This window comes from Strongylocentrotus purpuratus, unplaced genomic scaffold, assembly GCF_000002235.5.
Source record: "Strongylocentrotus purpuratus isolate Spur 01 unplaced genomic scaffold, Spur_5.0 spur5_contig_820, whole genome shotgun sequence".
In the NCBI taxonomy this organism is placed as follows: domain Eukaryota; kingdom Metazoa; phylum Echinodermata; class Echinoidea; order Camarodonta; family Strongylocentrotidae; genus Strongylocentrotus; species Strongylocentrotus purpuratus.
In genome coordinates, this window is record NW_022145525.1 from 354,927 (window position 1) to 376,330 (window position 21,404).

Consider the following 21,404-nt stretch of genomic DNA (forward strand, 5'->3'; position numbering starts at 1 on the left):
GGAAGCAAAGCAAGGGAACCATTATTAAAAATGCACGTTGACAGTCAGAGATGGTGATATCAAGGTGTGGAGGGACTCGAGGGAAGTTTTTAATGAAAATATAATAATAATTTTGTTTACCCAGAAGGCTTCATCAGTATCATTTTAATACATGGTTGTCAACGACGAAGTAAGAATTTTACTCTTGTATAATTTCGTATCGTCATTATCGTAGTCGTGTAAACTACTCAAGTCTGTACGCGTCGTAATTGATTGGAATATTATGTAGAGTATAAAATTATATGAACACGCTATATTCACAAACATCTAAAAATTGCCTTTTTTTCATTGGAATTCCAAAATGGTTCTTTTACAGATCACAGCAGGTTTTGATGGTACATTATTTATCGATCACGGAGGTGATAAGTTGTCTGCCCGGGTTCTGCGTACACACGAACATAGTTGACCTGCATAGCTGCTTCCTCGCCATTCCATGTAGGATACCAATCGTTATAGCCAGACCAGAAATCCTTAGAGGCTGTAGGTGAGTCATTAGTCCATGGTTTAGGAGGGGTGTTTGTCAGCCCATCACCGAAATAGTTGACTCCTCCTACAGCTACGTTCAGGATCAAGTAGAACTATATATTTTTTGTTAAATAAAGAGTATTCTACATATATTCTTTTGTCATGTGTAAATTTGCAATATTTGTTTGTTATATATTTGTAAGAATGCAAAAGAAAAAGAAAATCAAACAGAAATAAATAAATCAAATCAAATCAAATCAATCAAATCAATTAATGCTAATTCTTTTGGTAACGATAATTCCATCTAAGAAATGACAGGCATGGGACCAAGTGGTCGTTAGAACGTTTTAAATGGGGGAAGGGAGAGGATGTCAGATCAAAATTTAATTGGGCGAAAATATCTTGTTAAAAATATTGTTAAACATAGGGGAAATTATTTTTTACACTGACCTGGTTTATTGAGAGGAAAGAAGACCTGCATAAATTTTGCTATAGATACACATTGTCAAAAATCCTCCTAAAAACCGAATCGCCCTTTTTCACTTTGATTTCTAATCTGATGTATAGGATAATTAAAAGCAATTTCAATCGATAATGTTATTTTAGTAATCTTAGAAGTTTATACTGAACGTACCTCTTGATCGAATGGAGTGAGTTTATTAGGATTGTAAGTCCATGGATTGTCAATGCCTGGTGCATCAGTTTCAAATTCACCCAAGTCCCAGAAGCCTGTACCAGGATCGACATTCAATAGAAGCTCATCATCCACGTAGAATCTATAGTTTTTATGACACAATCACTAGAATCATTAGTATTGCAATGAATTCATTCTAAACTTTACAATTAACAAGTTTACAATAACTGTACACCAAAATAATTTACATTGCAATTTCCTTTTTGATTTTTTAACATTAATTTACGACTATTCTACAGCTTGACTATTTTTGCTACTGTAAGTGCCTTACCGACTTACATGGCTCTTCAAGATAATTACAATGGAATCCAATAACATGATTAAGGTGCTAAATATCTGCATATTATGATTGGCGTTTATATCCATACCAACATAATACATGGAAAGGAGTAATTCGAATTTTATAGATTGCTGTAAATCAAATGACATACTTCATTGAGTCTTGAGTCCAGTCCAATGTGTACTTGTGAAAGCCCGATCCAAAGGTTTGTCCGTCAGGGAGATTCCTGATTAAAACAACAGTTCACAGTGTCCAGTCATTCATACACTATGAATATGACGGACAAAGAAAGAGGACAAAATATACAGTTCCTCAGGTAGACAAAGGAACATCCCTTCCCTGCTATTATGTAAAAATGTGTAGAACAGGTGTCACATGCATATTCACCCGTTCTACACATTTTTACATGATAATAGCAGTGAAGGGATGTTCTTTTGTCTACCACATCAATGGTTGAGGGTAGAATGAGGAACTGTATATTTTGTCCTCTTTCTTTGTCCGTCATGTTTTTAGTGATATCAGCAAATCAAAGACGTGATTTCACACCACACGAACTACGAATCAAAGAGGTAATTTAGCATGACAAAAGATTTCACTCCGCTACCTTTAGGCCTCGTTCAGATATGCAGCGGTGAACCATAATATTAAAAGAGATAATTTTGTTAGTTCTTTGTAAGATTTTTCGCGGGATTTTACGCGGGATAATTGATGACAGATAGCATATTATCTAGATAGCTATTTTCTAGATAATTGGCCTCTGCCTGACACCGCCTTTTATATCCTATAATACAGAGCTTATTAATGAACACGCGTTGGACCATATATTGCTGCGCGCAGTTCATTTACACATACAAAAATAAATCTGAAAAACTATATCTGAACGAGCCATTAAATGCCATGTATAATCAAGGAGATTTAACCTCCTTGGTATAATAGACTTACTTTGTTGCGTGTGTCTTTGGATATCCGTTAAGAGGCCAGAATGGTCCCCAATGCATAGTAGAGCCCACCTGATCTACTCCAGCTGACAAACCATCCGCGTCTTTGAGGTTAGTGTTACCTAATCACAATAAAAAACAATTACTTTAGTAAAATACAGTAAATCACATTGTTTTTGCTGAGGGGAGGGGGGAATGGGGCACTTAATCTTTGTGTCCCTCCCCAATTCGCCCTTTTTATATATATTTATTATCATCTCAGAAACAGATTATGCGTACTAAGTGCATCATTGTAATGAACGAAATGAAAATTTGTGAAACGTATTTCTCCAATCTTCATGTGAAACATATACATCCATGACATTACTCCTAGAACCCCACTGGCTTCCTGTGTTAAAGAGAATTAAATATGAGAGTCTGATGCCGGTTCTCAAACCACTCCTCAATACCGCTCCTGAAGATGTTAGGAGGGTTTGTAAATTCGTTGTTTAGTTTTGAATGAAGGTTTACTATGCGTTCGATTTAAAAACGTTGATGGTATATAGGCGCTATTTGACCCATACTACTAAACTTCTTATCCTGAAAAGGTGAGCGCTGTTTATTTTTAAATTGTGTTTTAATTGTGATATTTTATAAAGATGCGACGAGATTATAGGCCTACACGAACGAGAAGATGCACTGTTATTTTCAGCAGAATATTCAGGATTATAAGGATATAACATTATAATGTCATATGATTTGAGGGTCGGAATGAGCGATTGTTTGCTGGCCAATGAATTGAAAGAACAGCATATTAATCGCCTTGCACGAGTGCAGAGTTCCCTCTGCCACCCTTCCCAAGTCCTCCTTTCGACCCTTTACAATATCAAGGATCTTTTTGCCGTGAAGCAGTGCCATTTCCCTCTTTTACCAGTCAGTCCCTCGAGCCGAACGGGGCCGAACCACACACTGCTGTGACCTGGCACTTGGAAATGTGGCACGAGTCATGTGGAACAGACTGCCCAGTGACATAAGAAACATTAATTGTCTTGGTAAATTTCAAACGAGTATCAAGCAGATCTTTTTCACCAAAAGCTACTAAGAATTATTATTGTATTATATCTGATATTGTTTTGTTTTGTTCAGATAACACTCGAGTTATTATAATATTACATTTAAGCACCTTCAGTGGTACTAAAGCGGAAAGTACACCCTCTTAACCCATTGCTTACTAATACCTGGTGGTCCCTGTGTTAAGTCTATCGGAATTAGATAATTCAGTAGTCAACGGGTTAACAACTTTTATTTTTATTTTCATTTTTATTCTTATTTTTATCATCATTATTATTTATTATCATTGTTATTGTTATTATAATTTTATTATAATTGTTATAATTAATATCATTATTGATAACATTATTATTAATATTATTTTTATTTTTACGATTATTATTATTAGTAGTAGTAGTAGTAGTAGTAATAGTAGGCCTAGTAGTTTTTTTCAAAACAGTAGATTTTGATTATATAGTCGTTGATTCATTGTTACTCATCATGACAGTATGCCTATACTCACCTCTGCTTTCAAGCAAATCTATTTCTCCAGAGGCAGGCCATTCCCCATATGCGTTATGCTTAGGCAAAAGCCAGATAGCTGTACAAACAAACAGTCAATTTAAAAAAAATCAACTTACGATTTGATTACTATTCGTTTGATTAAGATGTGGGGACATGCCCCCTTTGAAACCCAATGTGGCATGTGTGATTTTTGTAATAAAAAAATAAAAAATTCTAGCCAAGAAATGGTCAGGTTTATGCCCCTCCACTTCTGCACACATTTCTTGATCTTTCCGACAGCGATAAATAGGGTAGGATACATTCAGCATGAGAATGTTATCCCTCTAGATTGTAAATTAATTACGTTATTTTTATTCCATCATGCAATTATTAATGTGATTATGTTGGCTTTTATGAGCTTTCAGGTTTTTGAAGCAATCACGATCCATTCTGACTCGTACTAATTGGTTACAATGACTTTCCACGACGATAATGTTTTTTAGGAATCAAATTAAAACAATCATTATCCTGTTTCATTTAATGATATAATTACAATGACGTCATACCTGGCCAAAGCCAATCACCAGTGGGTAGCTTAGCCTCGACCTCCAGTCGTCCATACTTGAATGAGAAAGATTCGGCAGTACGCAGACGAGCAGACTGTATCGGATTCAATAGATTATTATCGGATCCCTGTCGCATACATCCAAACCATGCATTGCCGGTACACAAGTTAGCTGGGGATGAACCTATATCGTAAACATAGTAACATAATGCATAACCTGATGGTTGAATTGTTCCTCTTTTCTTGATATAAATCTGTCAGTTTTCTCATTATCATGAAGGAGGATATTTCCACAATTGCAATATGTTTGAGGTTCAAATCCTTGCCATATCATAAGAAAAGCTTAATCATAACAACAACAAAATCGTATTTATAAGAACAGGCATTCTAAAATATCTCACATGATTTTTTTCTAATCCTTGTGACTAAATATTGACCAATAGCAGGCGCGTACGCAGGATTTTTACAAGGGGGGGGGGGGGGGGGGGTTTAACATTTATAAATCGGGCCGAAAATTTCGCAACGACTCAGCCAGCCGCTGAATAAGCGGGTTGGGGGGGGGGGGGTAAGAGGACACTTTTTTTGGGGGGGGTCTTGAAATTTGAAAATTTGACATTTTGCTCCGTTTTTTTTTTAATAATTCAAAAACAAAAAACAAAAAAAATCCAAAGGGGGAGGGGGGTTTTAGGGGGGGGTTGGGAGGGGGTTTACACACATAAAAATACCAAGGGGGGGGGTTTAACCCCACAATACACTGCTGACTCGCCCAGGTATGCTGGGATTCATTAAAATACATGTACAATTGACCAAATTTCAATTTATAAAGCAACATTTAATATATTTCTTCACTCATTGTCTGTCTTTGTATTCGACTGCATCATTGTTCGATGACTTGGTGGATTTAAAGCTTAGAACTCACCCCAAAGGTCTAATGTTCCAGATGACAGCGAACCTTCTCCCAGTTTATCGGTGGTTAGGGTCTGATCAACGATGAGAGATAAACAGAGATAAAAAGAAGGTATAGAAGGATTAAGAGGGGTGTACGAAACAAGAAATTAGTATTCATAACCATATTCATCTGTGCAAATAGTGTGCTGCACTATTAACATTTATTGCATCATGCAGTATTATTTACTGAAGATACCACTGTTTAATATGGAGAACAGAAAGCCAATCATTTTAATCAATTAACCAATCAATATAATTTACTGGGAAAATGTCTCTTCTATATTAAAACTGAAGAGATATTTTTTACGGGTTTTAGTGTGGAACGAATTAAAAAGGTATTTTATACATAAAATCACACTCCATGACCGAACAGCCTTGGGAGAATTTTTCCGTTTTATCTAAGAACTAAACTCTGAGAAATCTATAAATATCCTATTCTTTGTTCTATCGCTTTCATAGTTTCCCTGTTTCGTATACATCTATCCGAGCCAATTAACCTCATGGTATAATTCGCTTCTCGTATCATTTTAAAAGGATTTATAAAAAAAGAGCATTACAATGTTCTTCCAACTTGCCACTGGCTCTACAACAAGAGGACATGATTGATTGTCAAACAACGTTTCAACACATGACTTAGGCAGTATAGTTTCTCAATAAGGAGTGTAAACAATTGGAATGCCCTGCCTAAGAAAGTAGTCAATGCTGCCACCATTAACCAATTCAAGTCATCCCTAGAAAGGTATTGGAGAAACAATCCAATTAAGTTTGAACCATACTTGAGACGGGATGCAACAGTAAAGAGGAACAAATAAGCTAAGCTTCCATTCTCTACACCCAAGTATAGCCAAGTATAATGTTTATCGAATATAAGTATTGAGATATATTGAAATATATATAACAAAATCGACAAAATTAAAAATACACAAACAAACACCCGGGATAGTAATGATGATACATACTGGTTTTATGAAGAGTTTTCCATCCCGAACATAGCTGTTTGACACGTTCTTGGTATAATATTGAAATTCCCAGTTCTGCAAATAGAAATGAATATCAAAGCAAATTAATGTACAGCATAGCTTTTATTTGCGTGGATATTTTCCATCAGCATCAGCATATTTCATTGAAATCTGTTCATGCAGTCTGATCAGCGGAGAGCAGGACAAGCGAGCCTCTGTACCGGGGATGGTCCGAAGTGAATAAATACAGAAATTATACGATTTTTCTTTAAAAGCCCCGAAGACGACCAAAAACAACCAACAAACCAATACAAAATAAAGACAGAAGAACCTTAGAAAAAGAAAGAAAGGAAGGCAGAAAGAAAGAAAGTAGGTAATGCAAGTCATATGTTGATATCTTTATTAGTAATGGGCTGGCGTGTTCGTTTGTCTCTTAGATTTTCTTACACTAGATTATAGCATAATGAATGTAACTCACTTTTTTAAGAATAAGATTTAGAGGGAATACATTCTAATGAACGCAGTTTTTACATTGTTGAAAAGAATGTGTGATTAATTTGATTACTTTTCATTTGAAAAGTAATAATTAACATACCCCTCCTCCTCCAGCAGTCAGTTCATGCTCCCAGATGTCAAGATTTAAAGAATCGAACTCTTCTTGGAAGATAAGACCATTGCAAGGTGGAGTTGACATGTCACATGATTTATAGCAAGGGTACTTGCTACACTGCGATGGGATACCTGTAAACAAAAATAACATTCATACATGCTGAATGATTGCGTTTCAATCGACCACTTTAATCTAATACTAGTGACAGACTTCAACGAACGTGATAGTTGGAATGATATTTTCTCCCCATGTAATTTTCAGATTAACGATAACCCAAATAATATTCATTTAGATAAAATTCCAACATCAAGAATATTGGAATTAAATAGAAAAAGTTTCACTGTAGCCCATTTGAATATTCGTAGCATAAGGGGGAAGTTTGACCATGTAAAAGATATGTTGTATAATAACCCCTTTGATATACTTGGTTTATCTGAAACTTGGATAGATGATTCAATCCAAGATTCTGAACTATATATAGGTGGTTACAATGTAGAAAGGAATGATAGAAATACATCTGGTGGAGGCGTTGCTTGTTATATTAACTCAAATTTGATATATAATCGCAGGAAAGATCTAGAGCAAGAAGATCTTGAGATATTATGGTTCGAAGTGAGATTAAAACACTCACAATTATATCTAATAGCTATAGTTTACAGGCCTCCAAATTCATCTACTGATTTCTTTTCTAAAGCAGAACTTCAGTTGGAGAAAGCTTTACATTTTAATTCGAATATTATTGTTCTTGGAGATTTCAATTGTAATATGCTTACTATTAACCCACTTTCATCCAAATTGAAAAATATGTGCACCTATCTGCAATTAAAGCAAATTATTAGCGAACCAACCAGAATTACAAATACGAGTAGAACATGTATTGATTTGATTTTACTGCCTTTGGAGAAAAACAATTTCAATCACGATGTTGTTTCAATGGGACTTAGTGACCATTCTCTGATCTTCGTTGATGTTAAAACTCAGAAAGTACATACTACCCCAACTATCAAACGGTTTCGTTCATTTCGTAACTTCGACCGGGAAAAGTTTTTGGATGAAGGTGGATTACTGAATTGGAATGATATTTATGATACCACTAATATTGATAGCAAATGGAGTATATTTGTAAATTTGTTTGTGAAACTTTGTGATAAGCATGCACCTATAGTTTCCGTTAGGCAACGACAGAACCCTTCCCCATGGATAACTGATGATTACATTTCTCTCTCAAGAGAACGAGATTATCTTAAAGAGCGATTTGATGGTAAACATGGTAACAAAGATAAAAATGATATGTCCATCTGGAAACGTTTTCAAGTTGCTAGGAATAAATTAAATAATTGGAATAAAAAACTTAAGAAAGACTATTATCTACATCAATTCGATATCAATAAATCTAACTCTAAAAATACTTGGAAAACTTTGAGAGAATTTTCCCCCTCTGTTAATAACAATCGGTTAGCAATTCACGATACAGTCACTGATAAAATAGAAACTGAACCGTTTAAAGTTGCTAATTTGTTTAATGAACATTTTACACCTCAAAGTGATGATTCATCCAGTGATACGTCTGAAGAAAGTCACTGCACTTTTGAAACGTTCAAGTTTAAATATGTGACGGAAGATTACGTGTTTAAAGAACTGAATAGTCTAAGTACAAAGAAATCACCGGGCCTTGACTCCTTACACCCATTCCTCTTGAAAGAAGGGGGTGCTTTTATCTGTGAAGTAATCACTCATATCTTTAATACCTCCCTTCGTACAGGTTGTATTCCGAAAGAATGGAAAAAAGCAAGAGTTACCCCTTTATATAAAAACGGGAGTAAACAAGAGATTTTTAACTATAGACCTATATCGGTTCTTCCGCATATAATGAAAATTCTAGAAAAGGCTGTACATTCTCAACTATACAAGTATTTTATTGACAATGAACTATTGAGTTCACTCCAATCTGGCTTTCGCCCACTGCACTCAACAAATAGCGTTTTAATTGATGTAAATGAATACTTGTTACGTAACATAGAAGAAGGCTTGGTGACCGGAGTTGTTTTCATTGATCTGAAAAGTGCATTCGATTCTGTTTCTCATGAACTACTTTTATCTAAATTATCAACGTATGGTGTAAAAGAAACAGAGGCTATTTGGTTTTCTAATTATTTACATGACCGTGAACAATGTGTTAAGGTGAACGATAGTCTTTCCAATTTTAGACCTATATCGAAAGGTGTCCCGCAAGGGAGTATGATATCGCCTCTATTGTTCTCTATATTCATTAATGATGCATGTAATATTAAATTTGGTAATTCTTTTAAACTATGTGTGTACGCTGACGATACCGCTATATTTTGTCGAGGGAAATCATGTTCTCTTGTCCAGAAAGAGTTACAGCTAGCACTGAATAAAATCCTTGCATGGATTGATGATAATCGGTTAACCCTTAATGTAAAGAAAACAAAATGCATGTTAATTGGAACTCAATCTAAAGTGAAAAATAAGAAACTAGAAATGTATGTAAACACCAACAAACTCGAACAGGTTAATGAATTTAAATATCTTGGTTTGATAATTGACTCTTGCTTACGGTGGAACTGCCACATTAATACATTATGTAATAAGTTATCAAGAACTATTGGTTATATCAGACGTATTCAATATCTTTTACCGAAACGTATTTTGTTAATGATTTATAATAGTTTGTTTTTACCGCACATCGATTATTGCAATATTATCTGGGGACAAAGTGCAATGTGTCATATTTCAAGAATTCAAAAACTACAAAACCGTTTTGCAAGACTCATACTTAAAGCTGATTTTTTTTACCCCTCACATCACTATGTTGACTGAACTTTCCTGGCAATCAGTACGTCAAAGAATTAATTACCAAATTTGTTTAAATATGTACAAAATTCAAAATAATCTCACGCCTTTATATCTCAAGCCAATAGTTATCCCGAGAAAGATTTCTATTTATACCAGGCATTCTGCACAATCTCCACTCTTCATTAAAACTCCCCGAACAGATTATTTCAAAAGATCCCTTCACTACCAAGGGTCACTCGTGTGGAATAACCTCTCTCCTAATGTACGTGTTAGTGTGTCCCTATTGTCCTTTAAGAGGCAATGCAAGCTTCTCAGTATCCAAAACGCCCTCTGACAAACACTTTTTTTTTTCCTTCTTCTTCTTCTTTCATTTGCAATATTTATTCTTAAACTTTTTTTTTATTTTTTTTTTTTTTTATTTTTTTTTAAATATTTCATATATTGTATTCGTATTTCTTGTTGTAATTTTAGTTACTTTGTATATCGGTTTTATTTGTATGTATACCATATTAATGTGCAATGTTTTACATGTTTTTAATTGTATAGACAGGGCCCCTTGGAAGAGCAATACTCGTTATTGAAAGGGCCACCCTGTATAAAGAAGACTTGAATAAATAAATAAATAAATAAATGTCTAACGAATATGGCTATTTGGAAACGATATTTTCTCCCATTATAATTATGTCCAACTAATATTGGGTATTTAGGATGATAGTTTGCGACTGCGTCGATATCAATAAAATATTTTATGACATAAAACATCATTTCAAACAGAGGCAACAAGTAAAACCCCCTAACAAATAAATTTTTCATCAAAGCTTTATTCTAACCACATCCGTTTATCGCAGAATAGTATAAATGATAATAAACAAATATATGAATTTAAAAAAGAAGACATAGAATAGATATAATATTTTGTTGAGAGAGGTAATCAGCATTGGCAAATATAACAAATGCTAATCTTTAAATAAAGTATTATTTAATCTCAATAACTAAAATTATGTGAAAGAATCATCGAGACAACACATCCATCAACGTGACTTCCTTAACTCCTCACCAACAACAGGATCAGCATTACCATAGTCATTTCCCATTGTTAATACCAAAGTTGTGAGGATCGCAGCACCATAGGCATCAATTATTGTCACAACTACTACGAGCCCAAACGCCAACCAATATGATGACGAAATCCTCATTGTCTTTTCATCACTAATTAAATCATTCTTTGATTGATGGTTCCTATTGGATTTCATTTCTATGGTTGCTGTTGACATTTTAGATTAATACTGCTTTTGTTAAAGTTATAGTATAAACACCAAAGAAATGACTTTGTAGCTTTTGTTTGATGTCTTCTTGACTTGTATGCCTGATTCCCTGACTTAGCAACCAGGCATGCAGTCAGGAAGTCAATTATTTAGAAATTACTTTGTAGCTTTTGTGTGAAGTTTGCCTAACTTGCATATCTGATTCCCTGACATAACAACCAGGCATGTCCTCGGGCGGTAGAATTTTAAAACATATTATTTAATTGATGCGAATGTAACGTACTCATGTGTCTGGATTAAAATGCTAGAAGAAAGGAGGAAAGGGCGCCTCGTGTATTGGCACGAGGCAGATAGACTACAGCCTCTAGAGAAGAGATGTACCAGTAGAAAGTGGCGGAATGACTTTGAATTGTATACACTTGAGCCTGCGTTCCTATCTTCTGGCTTCACTACAACTAGGTCGAATATGAACGCGAATTAACTGCTTTAGTTTGAAAATGAAGAAAATCAGGTGAGGTGACTAAAGTCTTTTCAAAATTTGATTGTTCTTTTGTTGTTTATACTGTGCTTGTTGATACTAAATGTCCAGTGTCTACTTATTAGCAGCAAATAGTTGCGTTTCTCACAGGCGTTCTTTGCCTATTAGCCTACTACCGATCTACCTCTGTTACTTCTTAAAGAGCTACTCTTTAAACTAATAACGATGTGCAAGTACGAAGAGCTTTTATAAGAGGTGGTAAATATTGACGGCGGTGGGGGGATGGGGTCATGTGGGAATACAAGTGCTTATATCATCGTCATTCAAGGGGCGTTTCTCGTATTTGAAGATATGGTTGAATTCTAAGGACGTTGGCCAAAATATATCAAACCCTGGGCAAGTTCAAATAGAGAGACAGAGATTGCAAGGAGAGCATAATTGATTGCAAAATATGTATGGTAAAGGTTCCATGAGAAAGAGATTTTTTTAACTTCCGTTAAAAAAGTTATTTGATAGGGATAGGGAGAACAGTTAATAAAGGGATGAGTGTTTCATTTCGTCATGATTTTTTTTTGAGGGGAGGGGGTCAAATATAGGATTTCTTGAGGTCCGTTCTGTAAACCAGCTGCACTTGTTATTATGTCAGGAATTAGAAAATATGTTCCTTGTCTGCTGGAGAGTGGATGATATGAAAGGGAGGCGATAGCTATAGCTTATGTAGTATAGAACATTAGATGTAAGGATATCACGATGGGGGAAGGGAGGGGGGTTGTAGCCAACCAAAATGAAGTTTGTTAATGATCGCACAGTGTTAATAGTTCGTATCAGTTTCTGATACAAGTAAAACAAAATTAACTTAACACCCATACCGTGTCCTATCCCGACCGGTATCTGTCATCAAGCACTATATAACCCTAATAACCCTAACCAAATCATGTCATAGTTGACTATCTACCCAACTGCCACCTCTACCCCTACCCTCTACTTATTTCATTGTTTACCATCTAAATTGTACCTCTCTGCCAGCCCCTATCTTACCATGGTCCTACTATGTGCTCTTAGTATTTCTTTGTTTACGCCTTCTTCTTCAATAGCCTTCTGTAACCTTTTAATCTCATTTTTTATCAGCTGATTATTGTACCTAGACAGTCACTACTAAAACGAATTAATGGGAACATTGCTTATACACAGTCACTTGACAAGACATGATAAAGATACAAAGTAGAGTCTTTCGACTTAAATGATTGATATGTGTAGACAGAAAAGGCAAATCAAGCCCCCCCTTACGTTGTTGATACTAAATATCCAGTGTCTACTTAATAGCAGCAAATAGTTGCGTTTCTCAGGCGTTCTTTGCCAATTACTACCAATCTACCTCTATTACTTCTTCAAGAGCTTCTCTTTAAACTAATAACGATGTGCAAGTACGAATCGATTTTATATGAGGTGGTAAATATTGACGATGGTGGGGATGGGGTCATGTGAGAATACAATTGATTATACCATCGTCATTTCAGGGGCGTTTCTCGTTAAAAAAAAAAATAGTTCTCAGTTTCTGTTTATTGTAATAACGAAATTCATTTTGTTAATGCTTCAAATTTTGTTATATTTTCTGCTTCCTGCTTGTTTTCATTTTTTTTTTTTTTGAAAAAGGGACCACAAATGACCCTGCCAATGACACACTACATGTTAAACTACACTGTACAATGTTCCATGGTTTAAACAATTAATTTTTCTTGACGTTTACGACCATACATACATGGATATTTAAAGCTAGGCGCCAGAGTATCACCCTCCCTCACACTCTTGTGTCCTCTCTCACGAAGTGACTTTTAATGGAGGCGCGATGGCTCAGTGGTAAAGCAGTGTTCTCGTAACAGAGAGGTCCCGGGTTCGAAAACAAGTCAATGCACTCGTGCCCTTTGGTAATGCAACCAAGTCCCTCGGAGAGGTCTTAGAGCCGTCGTTCCCCTGGTTGTTTACTCACACGCATTATAATGGTTTCTTAGCGGTCTGGTAAACCAATCACCACCATCATCATAGTGTGCACTAATTAACATTAATTGATGGACACATGGCAGATTATTGGATTTTAGTACATTGGTGTAAAATTATCAAGTATCCTTAAATGAAAGCATGACTTAAACCCTACCTGTGACTGGTTTAGGAGGATTCGTGACTCCAGGAGGGTTGGTTGCACGGGGTTCGGTTGCAGGAGGGTTGGTCGCAGGACGGTTGCTTGCACGAGGGTTGGTTGCAGGGGGTTCAGTTGCAGGGGATTCGGTCGCAGGACGGTTGCTTGCAGGAGGGTTGCTTGCAGGAGGGTTGGATGCAGGGGATACGGTTGCAGGAGCTTCTGTAAAAAAAAAAAGGAGGAAAAAAAGACGTGTAGACAAAGACATGGGGACAGACAGGTAGGTCAAAGATTGATAAACATTAAAATAGGGAAAGAAAAAAGAAGCAAGAACAAGGAGAAGAAGAATAAGAACTAGAACAAGACGAAGACGAAGACGCCGACGACGACGACAAGAGACGTATAGAGAGAGGAGAAGGGGGAAGAGAGAGACAGTGAAATACTTCTTCAATTGTTCCAACAAGGATTGACTGAGAAAGGTGTGAAATTCAAGATATAATACTAATTACGTGAAGTAGCATGGAATTGATTTTTTTCCTTTTGCAGCAGGGGCACATGATTACCTTACAGTATCCCCGATTATTGTTATCATCAACTTAGTATCAGAAATTAATGCATCCTTTTTGCGTTTCCATCATATTGTTACCTTCAGGTATGTCAATATCTAACATAACACACTGAAATCATTGAATAACGATGAAATTATCGAAATATACTGAAAGTAAAGAAAACATGTGGCAGTTTTAGTAACTGAAACCTAAATGAGAAACAATTATTTTATTGAGTACCCTGTTTTTTCGGAGGAACTCAGAATTCAATCATGTCAATGGTTATATCAAAAATATTAGAAGAGAAGAATCTGTGAAACGTCCATACAAGTATTTAATGAGCGAGAGATTGAAAATTGATTTTAAATACATAATAGATGACAATGCACACAGAGTCAGCAGTCTAAAAAGTAAAGTTCTAGTTTTTTTTCATTTGTGTCACTTCACCAACTTGAATCAACATGATCAACCTTTTTGCGATATATCAACACGGGTCTAAAGCAGGGCTCCCACTTAGCCGAGTTGGAGCCTCGAGTTGTGGCGAGCTGGCGCGATCTTATGGCAAGCAGTTTTCATCATTAAAACATATTTCTTGATATCAAGAATTCAATTATTGATATCACGAAATCGAATTCTACGAAATCGAATTCTTGATATCAAGAATTACCATTTCTTTACAACATAGAATTATTTCTTGATAACAAGAATTGATTTATTGATATCAATTAATAATAAAACGGCTTGCCATAAGATCGCGCCAGCTTGCCACAACTGGAGGTTCCAACTCGGCTAAGTGGGAGCCCTGCTTTAACAATTTTGAATGGAGTTTCACATCCTTATGTTTCCGATTAAAGACACACATCCTCTTGTTTTGGTATTGTATTGTGATTCTTGACAATTAAGATGATAAGAAAAATATCAAAGCAAAATGTTACCAATTAATTTTTGACCTGGCCACCGAGCTGGGAGTACATAATTGCATGTTTACATATTTGGCCAAGGTGCTCGTAACCACGCCCCTAAGAAGGTTCAGTGGCTCAATGGTAGTGCAGGGGTCTCGTAACCGGGGGTCCTGTGTTCGAAATAAAGTCTATGCACTAGTGCACTTTGGTAAGGCATTAATCCTTATTACCAAGTCCTTCGGAGTGGACTTAAAGCCGTCGGTCACCTGGTTTTCTTGCTTCAGAGTACATTCATGCTTTCTTAGCAGACAGGTAAAACGATCATGAATCATCATAATATAGGACATACTTACCGGTAACTGACCGAGGAGCTCGTAGCCACGCCAATGGTATAGTACTAACATAATCTATATATACGTACCTACCGGGAGTTGTCTTTGAATGGTAAAGCGCTGTAAGCAACGCCCATATTATAAATCTTCCATATCAAATATACCTATAGAGAGGATGTGAAGTTAGGAACCACTCCCACTTACCTGATGCTGTCCATGATTGTTCAAGTAATTGATAGCCAGGGCCATAGTAATTCACATACACCCAGTAGTTCACCACATCACCTTTCTTGACATCCACTTCTGTATTTTCATGGACGAAGTATGCTCCTGTTATACAAACATAAATACACTTTATTAATAAAACTATGAAGATGTATCCAAAATTAACAAGACGAAGCGAATAATACATGTTTATTCTACGAGGGATCATGTCAAATACTTCAATGTTTAATTTGTATTGGTATCAATAGGTTTAGGGAGGAGGCATGACATTACTTATAAACAACTGTATTTTTTAAATTGCAATAATGTAACTTTAAACCATAAATGCCGGTTTAATTTGATTTATTTTAATCTAATATGTACGGCAAAAAGAACACTAGTTATATTGACCATCCCCAACCCCACCCCAAAACCTTTCTGAATAAATCTTATACCGGCATTATGAGTCCGGCGCTAGATTGAATATTACTGACCAAATACTATAAACCAATTGACCATAAAAGAGGAGCCCTAACAAAGATTTGCCTCTCGAAATCCAATACAAAATTCCGATGCAAATAAAACGCTTGTATATATGGTCGCTTGTCATGCTTGGTGGCAGTGTCAAGTATTTTGTAAACTCTAATTAAGAAATAAAAGATGAGATTTAAGTGTTATTTGCTCAGACTGTCAAAATACACACTAATCAACAGTAAAGGTCGGCCATCCTTATTTTCTAACCAAAATAACTTTTGTTGAATAATTACCTGTTTTAGTAGTGACATCATAGTTATATTGACCAACGTTAACACCAGACAGCGGTGTATTGATGCTATAGTGAAAAGCTACCAGGGTAATGCCAGGTTCATCTAGAAAGAAAAAAATCAATTGATAGGTGATGTAACGGTCTAAATATCTAGATATTCAAGATAAAAACATAATTATGACAATGAAATTAATTTCAATCTAATCACAATGCTTATTATGAAAATAATAACGATCATGACATTCATTTTTATATATAGAGCGTTTAAAACAGTCAGAAATTATAATGGCATTCATTTCAATTTAATTATTATTTTCAAAAATGAAGAAAGTAATGAAATGATTAATTTTATACAACTATATTTCAGGTTACATGCCTGACCTGAAATCTGAACAATTAAATCATTAAAATGTGTGAGTGGATTAACACAAACAAACTGCATCTTAGCTATAACAAATCTGTTATGTTTTAACCGTCCCAAAACCTATGTTTTGTTATTACATGATTTTCAAATGGCTGTTTTTTGTATTCATAGTATAATGAAACTTTTACCAGAATTTTGTTGGTAACATTCCACAGAGGAAAAAAGATATTCATAGAAGATACTGAACATGCACTCGTGTAGTATGTGGGAATTCTTCCTTTTTAAATATTATCTTTTTATGCAAAGGACCCATTCAAGAACGTTGTATAAACTATCCCAAGCGTGAACATTGGACATCATTAAACAGTTTTAAGCATACCTTCACTTGATGCAGAAGCTTTGAATCTAACAACCGCCAATTGTATCTTTATGATTTCATTGTGCAATTGTATTTTTTATTAATTTAAATCTAATCATAATTTTTTTCAAAATGAAGAAATTAATGATGAAATTAATTTCAGTCTAATAAAAATGAATACAGGTTAGTAATAATAATTATAATGGTGATAATAATAATGATACAAATAATAATAATAAAAGATAATAACAATACTATTTCCGAATTCTACGCAATCTTACATTTTCAATAGTGTTGTGAGTCCATTTATTTTCTTGAATTATTTCACTTTGTAAAAACGATTTATATCCCTGTTTCCATATAAATATGTCATTGTACATTTGCTACTGTGTATATTATTTTCTTATGTATATTGTTCATGTGCTTTATATAATGCCAATAACTGAATTTCCAAATGGACCAATAAGATTAATCTGAATTGATCTGAATTAATCTGAATCTGATCTGAATCTGATCTGAATTTTTAAATATAAGAAGTAATACTTATAAAATTAATAATGCTGGAAAAGAATGTATCTTAGGAAGCTTCCATTATTATTAACTAATTTTTGTATAACCTCCATTAATTGAAGCAATATAGTGTTGATGAAATGGAAGTATAACATATTAATATAGTGGATTACTAATGTGAAATATGAATGAGAGAGTATACTCACCTGGGTATGCGAATCGGATTCCCCCAGTAGTCAAGAGGGAGATCTCAGGATTCTTCATATCATACGCATTAATCGAAACTAATATAAGAGGTAGCAAAGCCACTACGGGTCTTAATCGGACCATTCTTGACAAATGTCTTCTTGAAGACTAACTGATCCCCGAAAATCAAACGATGAATACTGTACATGGATAGACAAGGTTATAGATGTGAGCACGACATTGATAACGTCAAGATGAAAGCATATGGTTATAGCTTTCACAATCTTATGTAGAAAATTCCTCGCAAACATCAGTCATTGATTAACTATTTGCTATTGTTTGAAAATGACTGCAATATTAATGTACACTGTAATATATGTATCAGTGGTCGATTCGTTTCTTCTTGTGAAAATGTCTTTTTTCTTTCTTTCTATTTATCTCTCTCTCTCTCTCTCTCTCGTCGGCATATCTCTTTTACATAAATAATAGATAATAGCAAGTAAACACCCCTACGCAGCAATTTAAACAATATTATACAGTTTGCCTTTGTCTCACAACGTTCATATTCATCAATTGTCTCCATTTAAACATTCAAAAAAAAATATGAACAAAAACGATGCAACAAAATATTGGATAATTTTCCAAAAGGAAATATATTAAGTAAAACCAACGAATATTTAATGACGAAGCAAGGATGCTTTTAATGTATCAAATCAAAGTATTTGACAATAAATCATACATAATTGTTTCGATACTCGCGACGTATACAATCTAAAAAACGAAAGGAGATGACAACCCTTAAAATTAGATATCAGTCATAAAATATAACTTGTTAAAGTTTCAAACAGTATTGAAACTTTTGTAACAGCGACATGTAATTTTTCTCCCCCATGTGGATACATTTTTGCGCTATATAATACACGAGATTCCAGAGTGTTTTTAACTTTTTCTTTCTTCAACAAAGTTTGACAGTTGCACAAATTCTTAAATATTCACATTAAATTAATTGAAAAAGCAAGATAGCGATAAAAAGTAAAACTTCACAGTGGTCCCTTTTTACAGACGTGGTAGTGACATGGAAATTTAGCCAAAATAGAAAGAAGGAAAACGAAAAACGCAAGATCTCACCTTTACTTTGTAAAAAAATGTCTTGTCACCCTGGTAAGGTGAAAATGTCGTCTGCTGTATCGAGGTAAATATATCGTGGTCGAGACTTCTCTGTTGATACTTGCTTGTTGGATCAAGGTCGGTTCATTCGACAAAACTTAAACGACACCGTCTTTTTGCCCCTTTTTACAGCAATAGGAGAAATTAGGCACACAACTATTCCTCTTTTTATGAGCTTATGCTTGTTTGTATGCGTATATAGAACAACGCTGTGATTTGTGATTACTCACTACAGGTCACGTTTATTGTTAATAGACCTATTGTTCCGATTAAAGAGTGTGATAGTTTCCTTAGTTGACTTCATTCGCAGCATCGCGAGCTCTACTACCGGCAACAGAGGCGCGACAGACTCGACTCTAGTCCAGAATCTGACCGGCTCTTTAAATACTCCCTACAAATGATTCAAGCCACCGAAGATGGCGTAATCAACGAACTCATATAAACGCTCACAAGCCCAGTCTTAGTCTAGTTCTGGACCCTGTTGATTTTTGTTATTCGCCGACTATATAAGCGTTAAGCCGAGTGATGGCGCGATCCCCGAGAACCGCTCGGTTCTCGGGGATCGCGCCGTCATTAACCCTAATAAGGCCGGGGGGGGGGGGGGCCATTATGGCCCCCCCCCCCTCCACAATTTTTCTGATTGCTCGGGAACGCATATGGATGGCGCCCCGCCGCTCGCTGACTTTTTTCTTTCGAGTCTTGCGCAACTTTTAAAATAATTTTTTTGAAAATCGGACCTACGGTTACAAGGTCACGTGACCTTTTGTCTTTGCATGTCAGCCCGAAAATCGCTCATTTTCGTGATTTGTGTACAAAACGTATGGCAAAGTCATTTTTCCTAAAATCAGATCAAACATGGGTTATTGGGTCTTGTTTAAAGTTTAGGTGGTTGTTTTGGGAGTCAAAATAGTTGAATTGTAGTAAAAGATGAAATAAAACAACAAAAACAATGAAATACATAAGTTAAAAAAACAATGAAATACATAAGAAATTATCAAAACAAGGGATAACATAAGAAATAAGGTGGCTCTTCCAAATTTTTTGTTGTATTATTATTCAGAATGGTCTAATGAATATATCTAGTGAAAAAGAATGCTTAAATATGAATAATATATGATTTATGGGTAAAAATGTGATTTTTATGACTTTATTTGCATAAATTACCATAAATATGCAAATGAGTGAGTTTTTCAAAAAATTGAAATTATCATATTATTCTTTACACTTCACTTGACATGCGTGCAAATTTTCGCGGCGATTGGCCGCTTCGCGGCCGAGATCTTAAGGGGGGGCCATAATGGCCCCCCCCCCCCCGGCCCTACTAAGACTTCAAATAGCCCGGCCTTATTAGGGTTAAGGATCGCGCCATCACTCGGCTTAACGCTTAAATAGTCGGCGAATAACAAAAATCAATAGGGTCCAGAACTAGACTAGCCCAGTCTAAGCATTTCGTCCTAATTTAAAGATCACGCCATCTTCGGCTGGCAGTATGTAATTTAAGTAGGGTTGAGGTCGCATATTGCGTCGGTGTGGTGGAGATCAAAATCAAATAGGCCAGATTCTGGACTAGCTCGACACCTGCTGGGGCAAATTTCGAAGTAATCGCGAGCGCAAAAAGCACATCAGCTAGCAAGCAACCAAGGAATGAGCGCAGCGATAGCGAGTACACCGAATCAGACGTCTCGCCTGAAACACCATCACAACCCGCAATTATCGAAATATACCCAGAAATTAAAGCGGGAAGATCGAAGAAAAAGGAAACTGCAACTTTTTCCTACTAAAAAGAAATAATTTAGTTAACTGATCGGACATGGAAAGAGGAAGCTATCTGTATTATTTTTCATCACCCTTGTCATACCTTTTACATGGTTAGTTATAAAAGGACTTCCTATATGAACTAAAAAATAAAATAATGATGTTACTTTATATTAAAATATTAACAAAGAATTCATATATAAAATTCAATATCATGATTTTGTTTTCATTTTATATCTTTGAACGCTAGAGGTCTTCGTGAAAAGTTAAAAAGCAATAACAATGTTCGACCTTGCAAAATGAGATAGACCAGTGTGTTTTGCGCTCCTGGTAGTAAGGAAAAAACTAGTTCAGCCCCCTCAAAATTATTCGTTGATTACGTCACTGGTGTGACGCCATAACGTCAAAAATAAGGGCGGGTAAGATGACACACGGAATAGGGATTCGATTTCATCATTGTAATTTCCTCTTAGATGTGAAGTTCACAGTGACGTAAACATACCATAGGATCTGTCGCATATTTTATCTTTGAAAATTTAATTCCCTAAATCATCGCATATTCAAGCATACATATTACAATTTTTAGA

The 21,404-nt window shown here is 35.4% G+C and overlaps 1 protein-coding gene across 1 annotated transcript; it reads right to left on the reverse strand.

Moving 5' to 3' along the window:
• On the reverse strand, window positions 1-19,479 carry LOC105439863 (beta-1,3-glucan-binding protein-like). The gene is made up of 14 exons (XM_030980708.1): window positions 19,024-19,479; window positions 17,916-18,095; window positions 16,479-16,580; window positions 15,712-15,837; window positions 13,744-13,947; window positions 7,017-7,162; window positions 6,422-6,496; window positions 5,434-5,494; window positions 4,516-4,698; window positions 3,969-4,046; window positions 2,421-2,538; window positions 1,630-1,704; window positions 1,139-1,280; window positions 1-617 (listed from the first exon to the last, which is right to left on the reverse strand). The coding sequence occupies exons 2-14, from the start codon at window positions 18,037-18,039 to the stop codon at window positions 384-386; spliced, it is 1,668 nt and encodes a 555-aa protein (XP_030836568.1). The 5' UTR covers window positions 18,040-18,095; window positions 19,024-19,479; the 3' UTR covers window positions 1-383.
• Window positions 19,480-21,404: the final 1,925 nt, after the last annotated feature.

What these genes read in the sequence shown, in the direction of transcription:
- LOC105439863 (XM_030980708.1), bottom strand. Translation starts at nt 18,039, where the DNA reads ATGGTCCGATTAAGACCCGTAGTGGCTTTGCTACCTCTTATATTAGTT. An exon ending in ACAATCATGGACAGCATCAG is followed by an intron (nt 13,948 to 15,711) that starts GTAAGTGGGAGT and finishes TTTTTTTTACAG; the next exon opens with AAGCTCCTGCAACCGTATCC. An exon ending in GAAAACTCTTCATAAAACCA is followed by an intron (nt 5,495 to 6,421) that starts GTATGTATCATC and finishes ATCGTTGATCAG; the next exon opens with ACCCTAACCACCGATAAACT.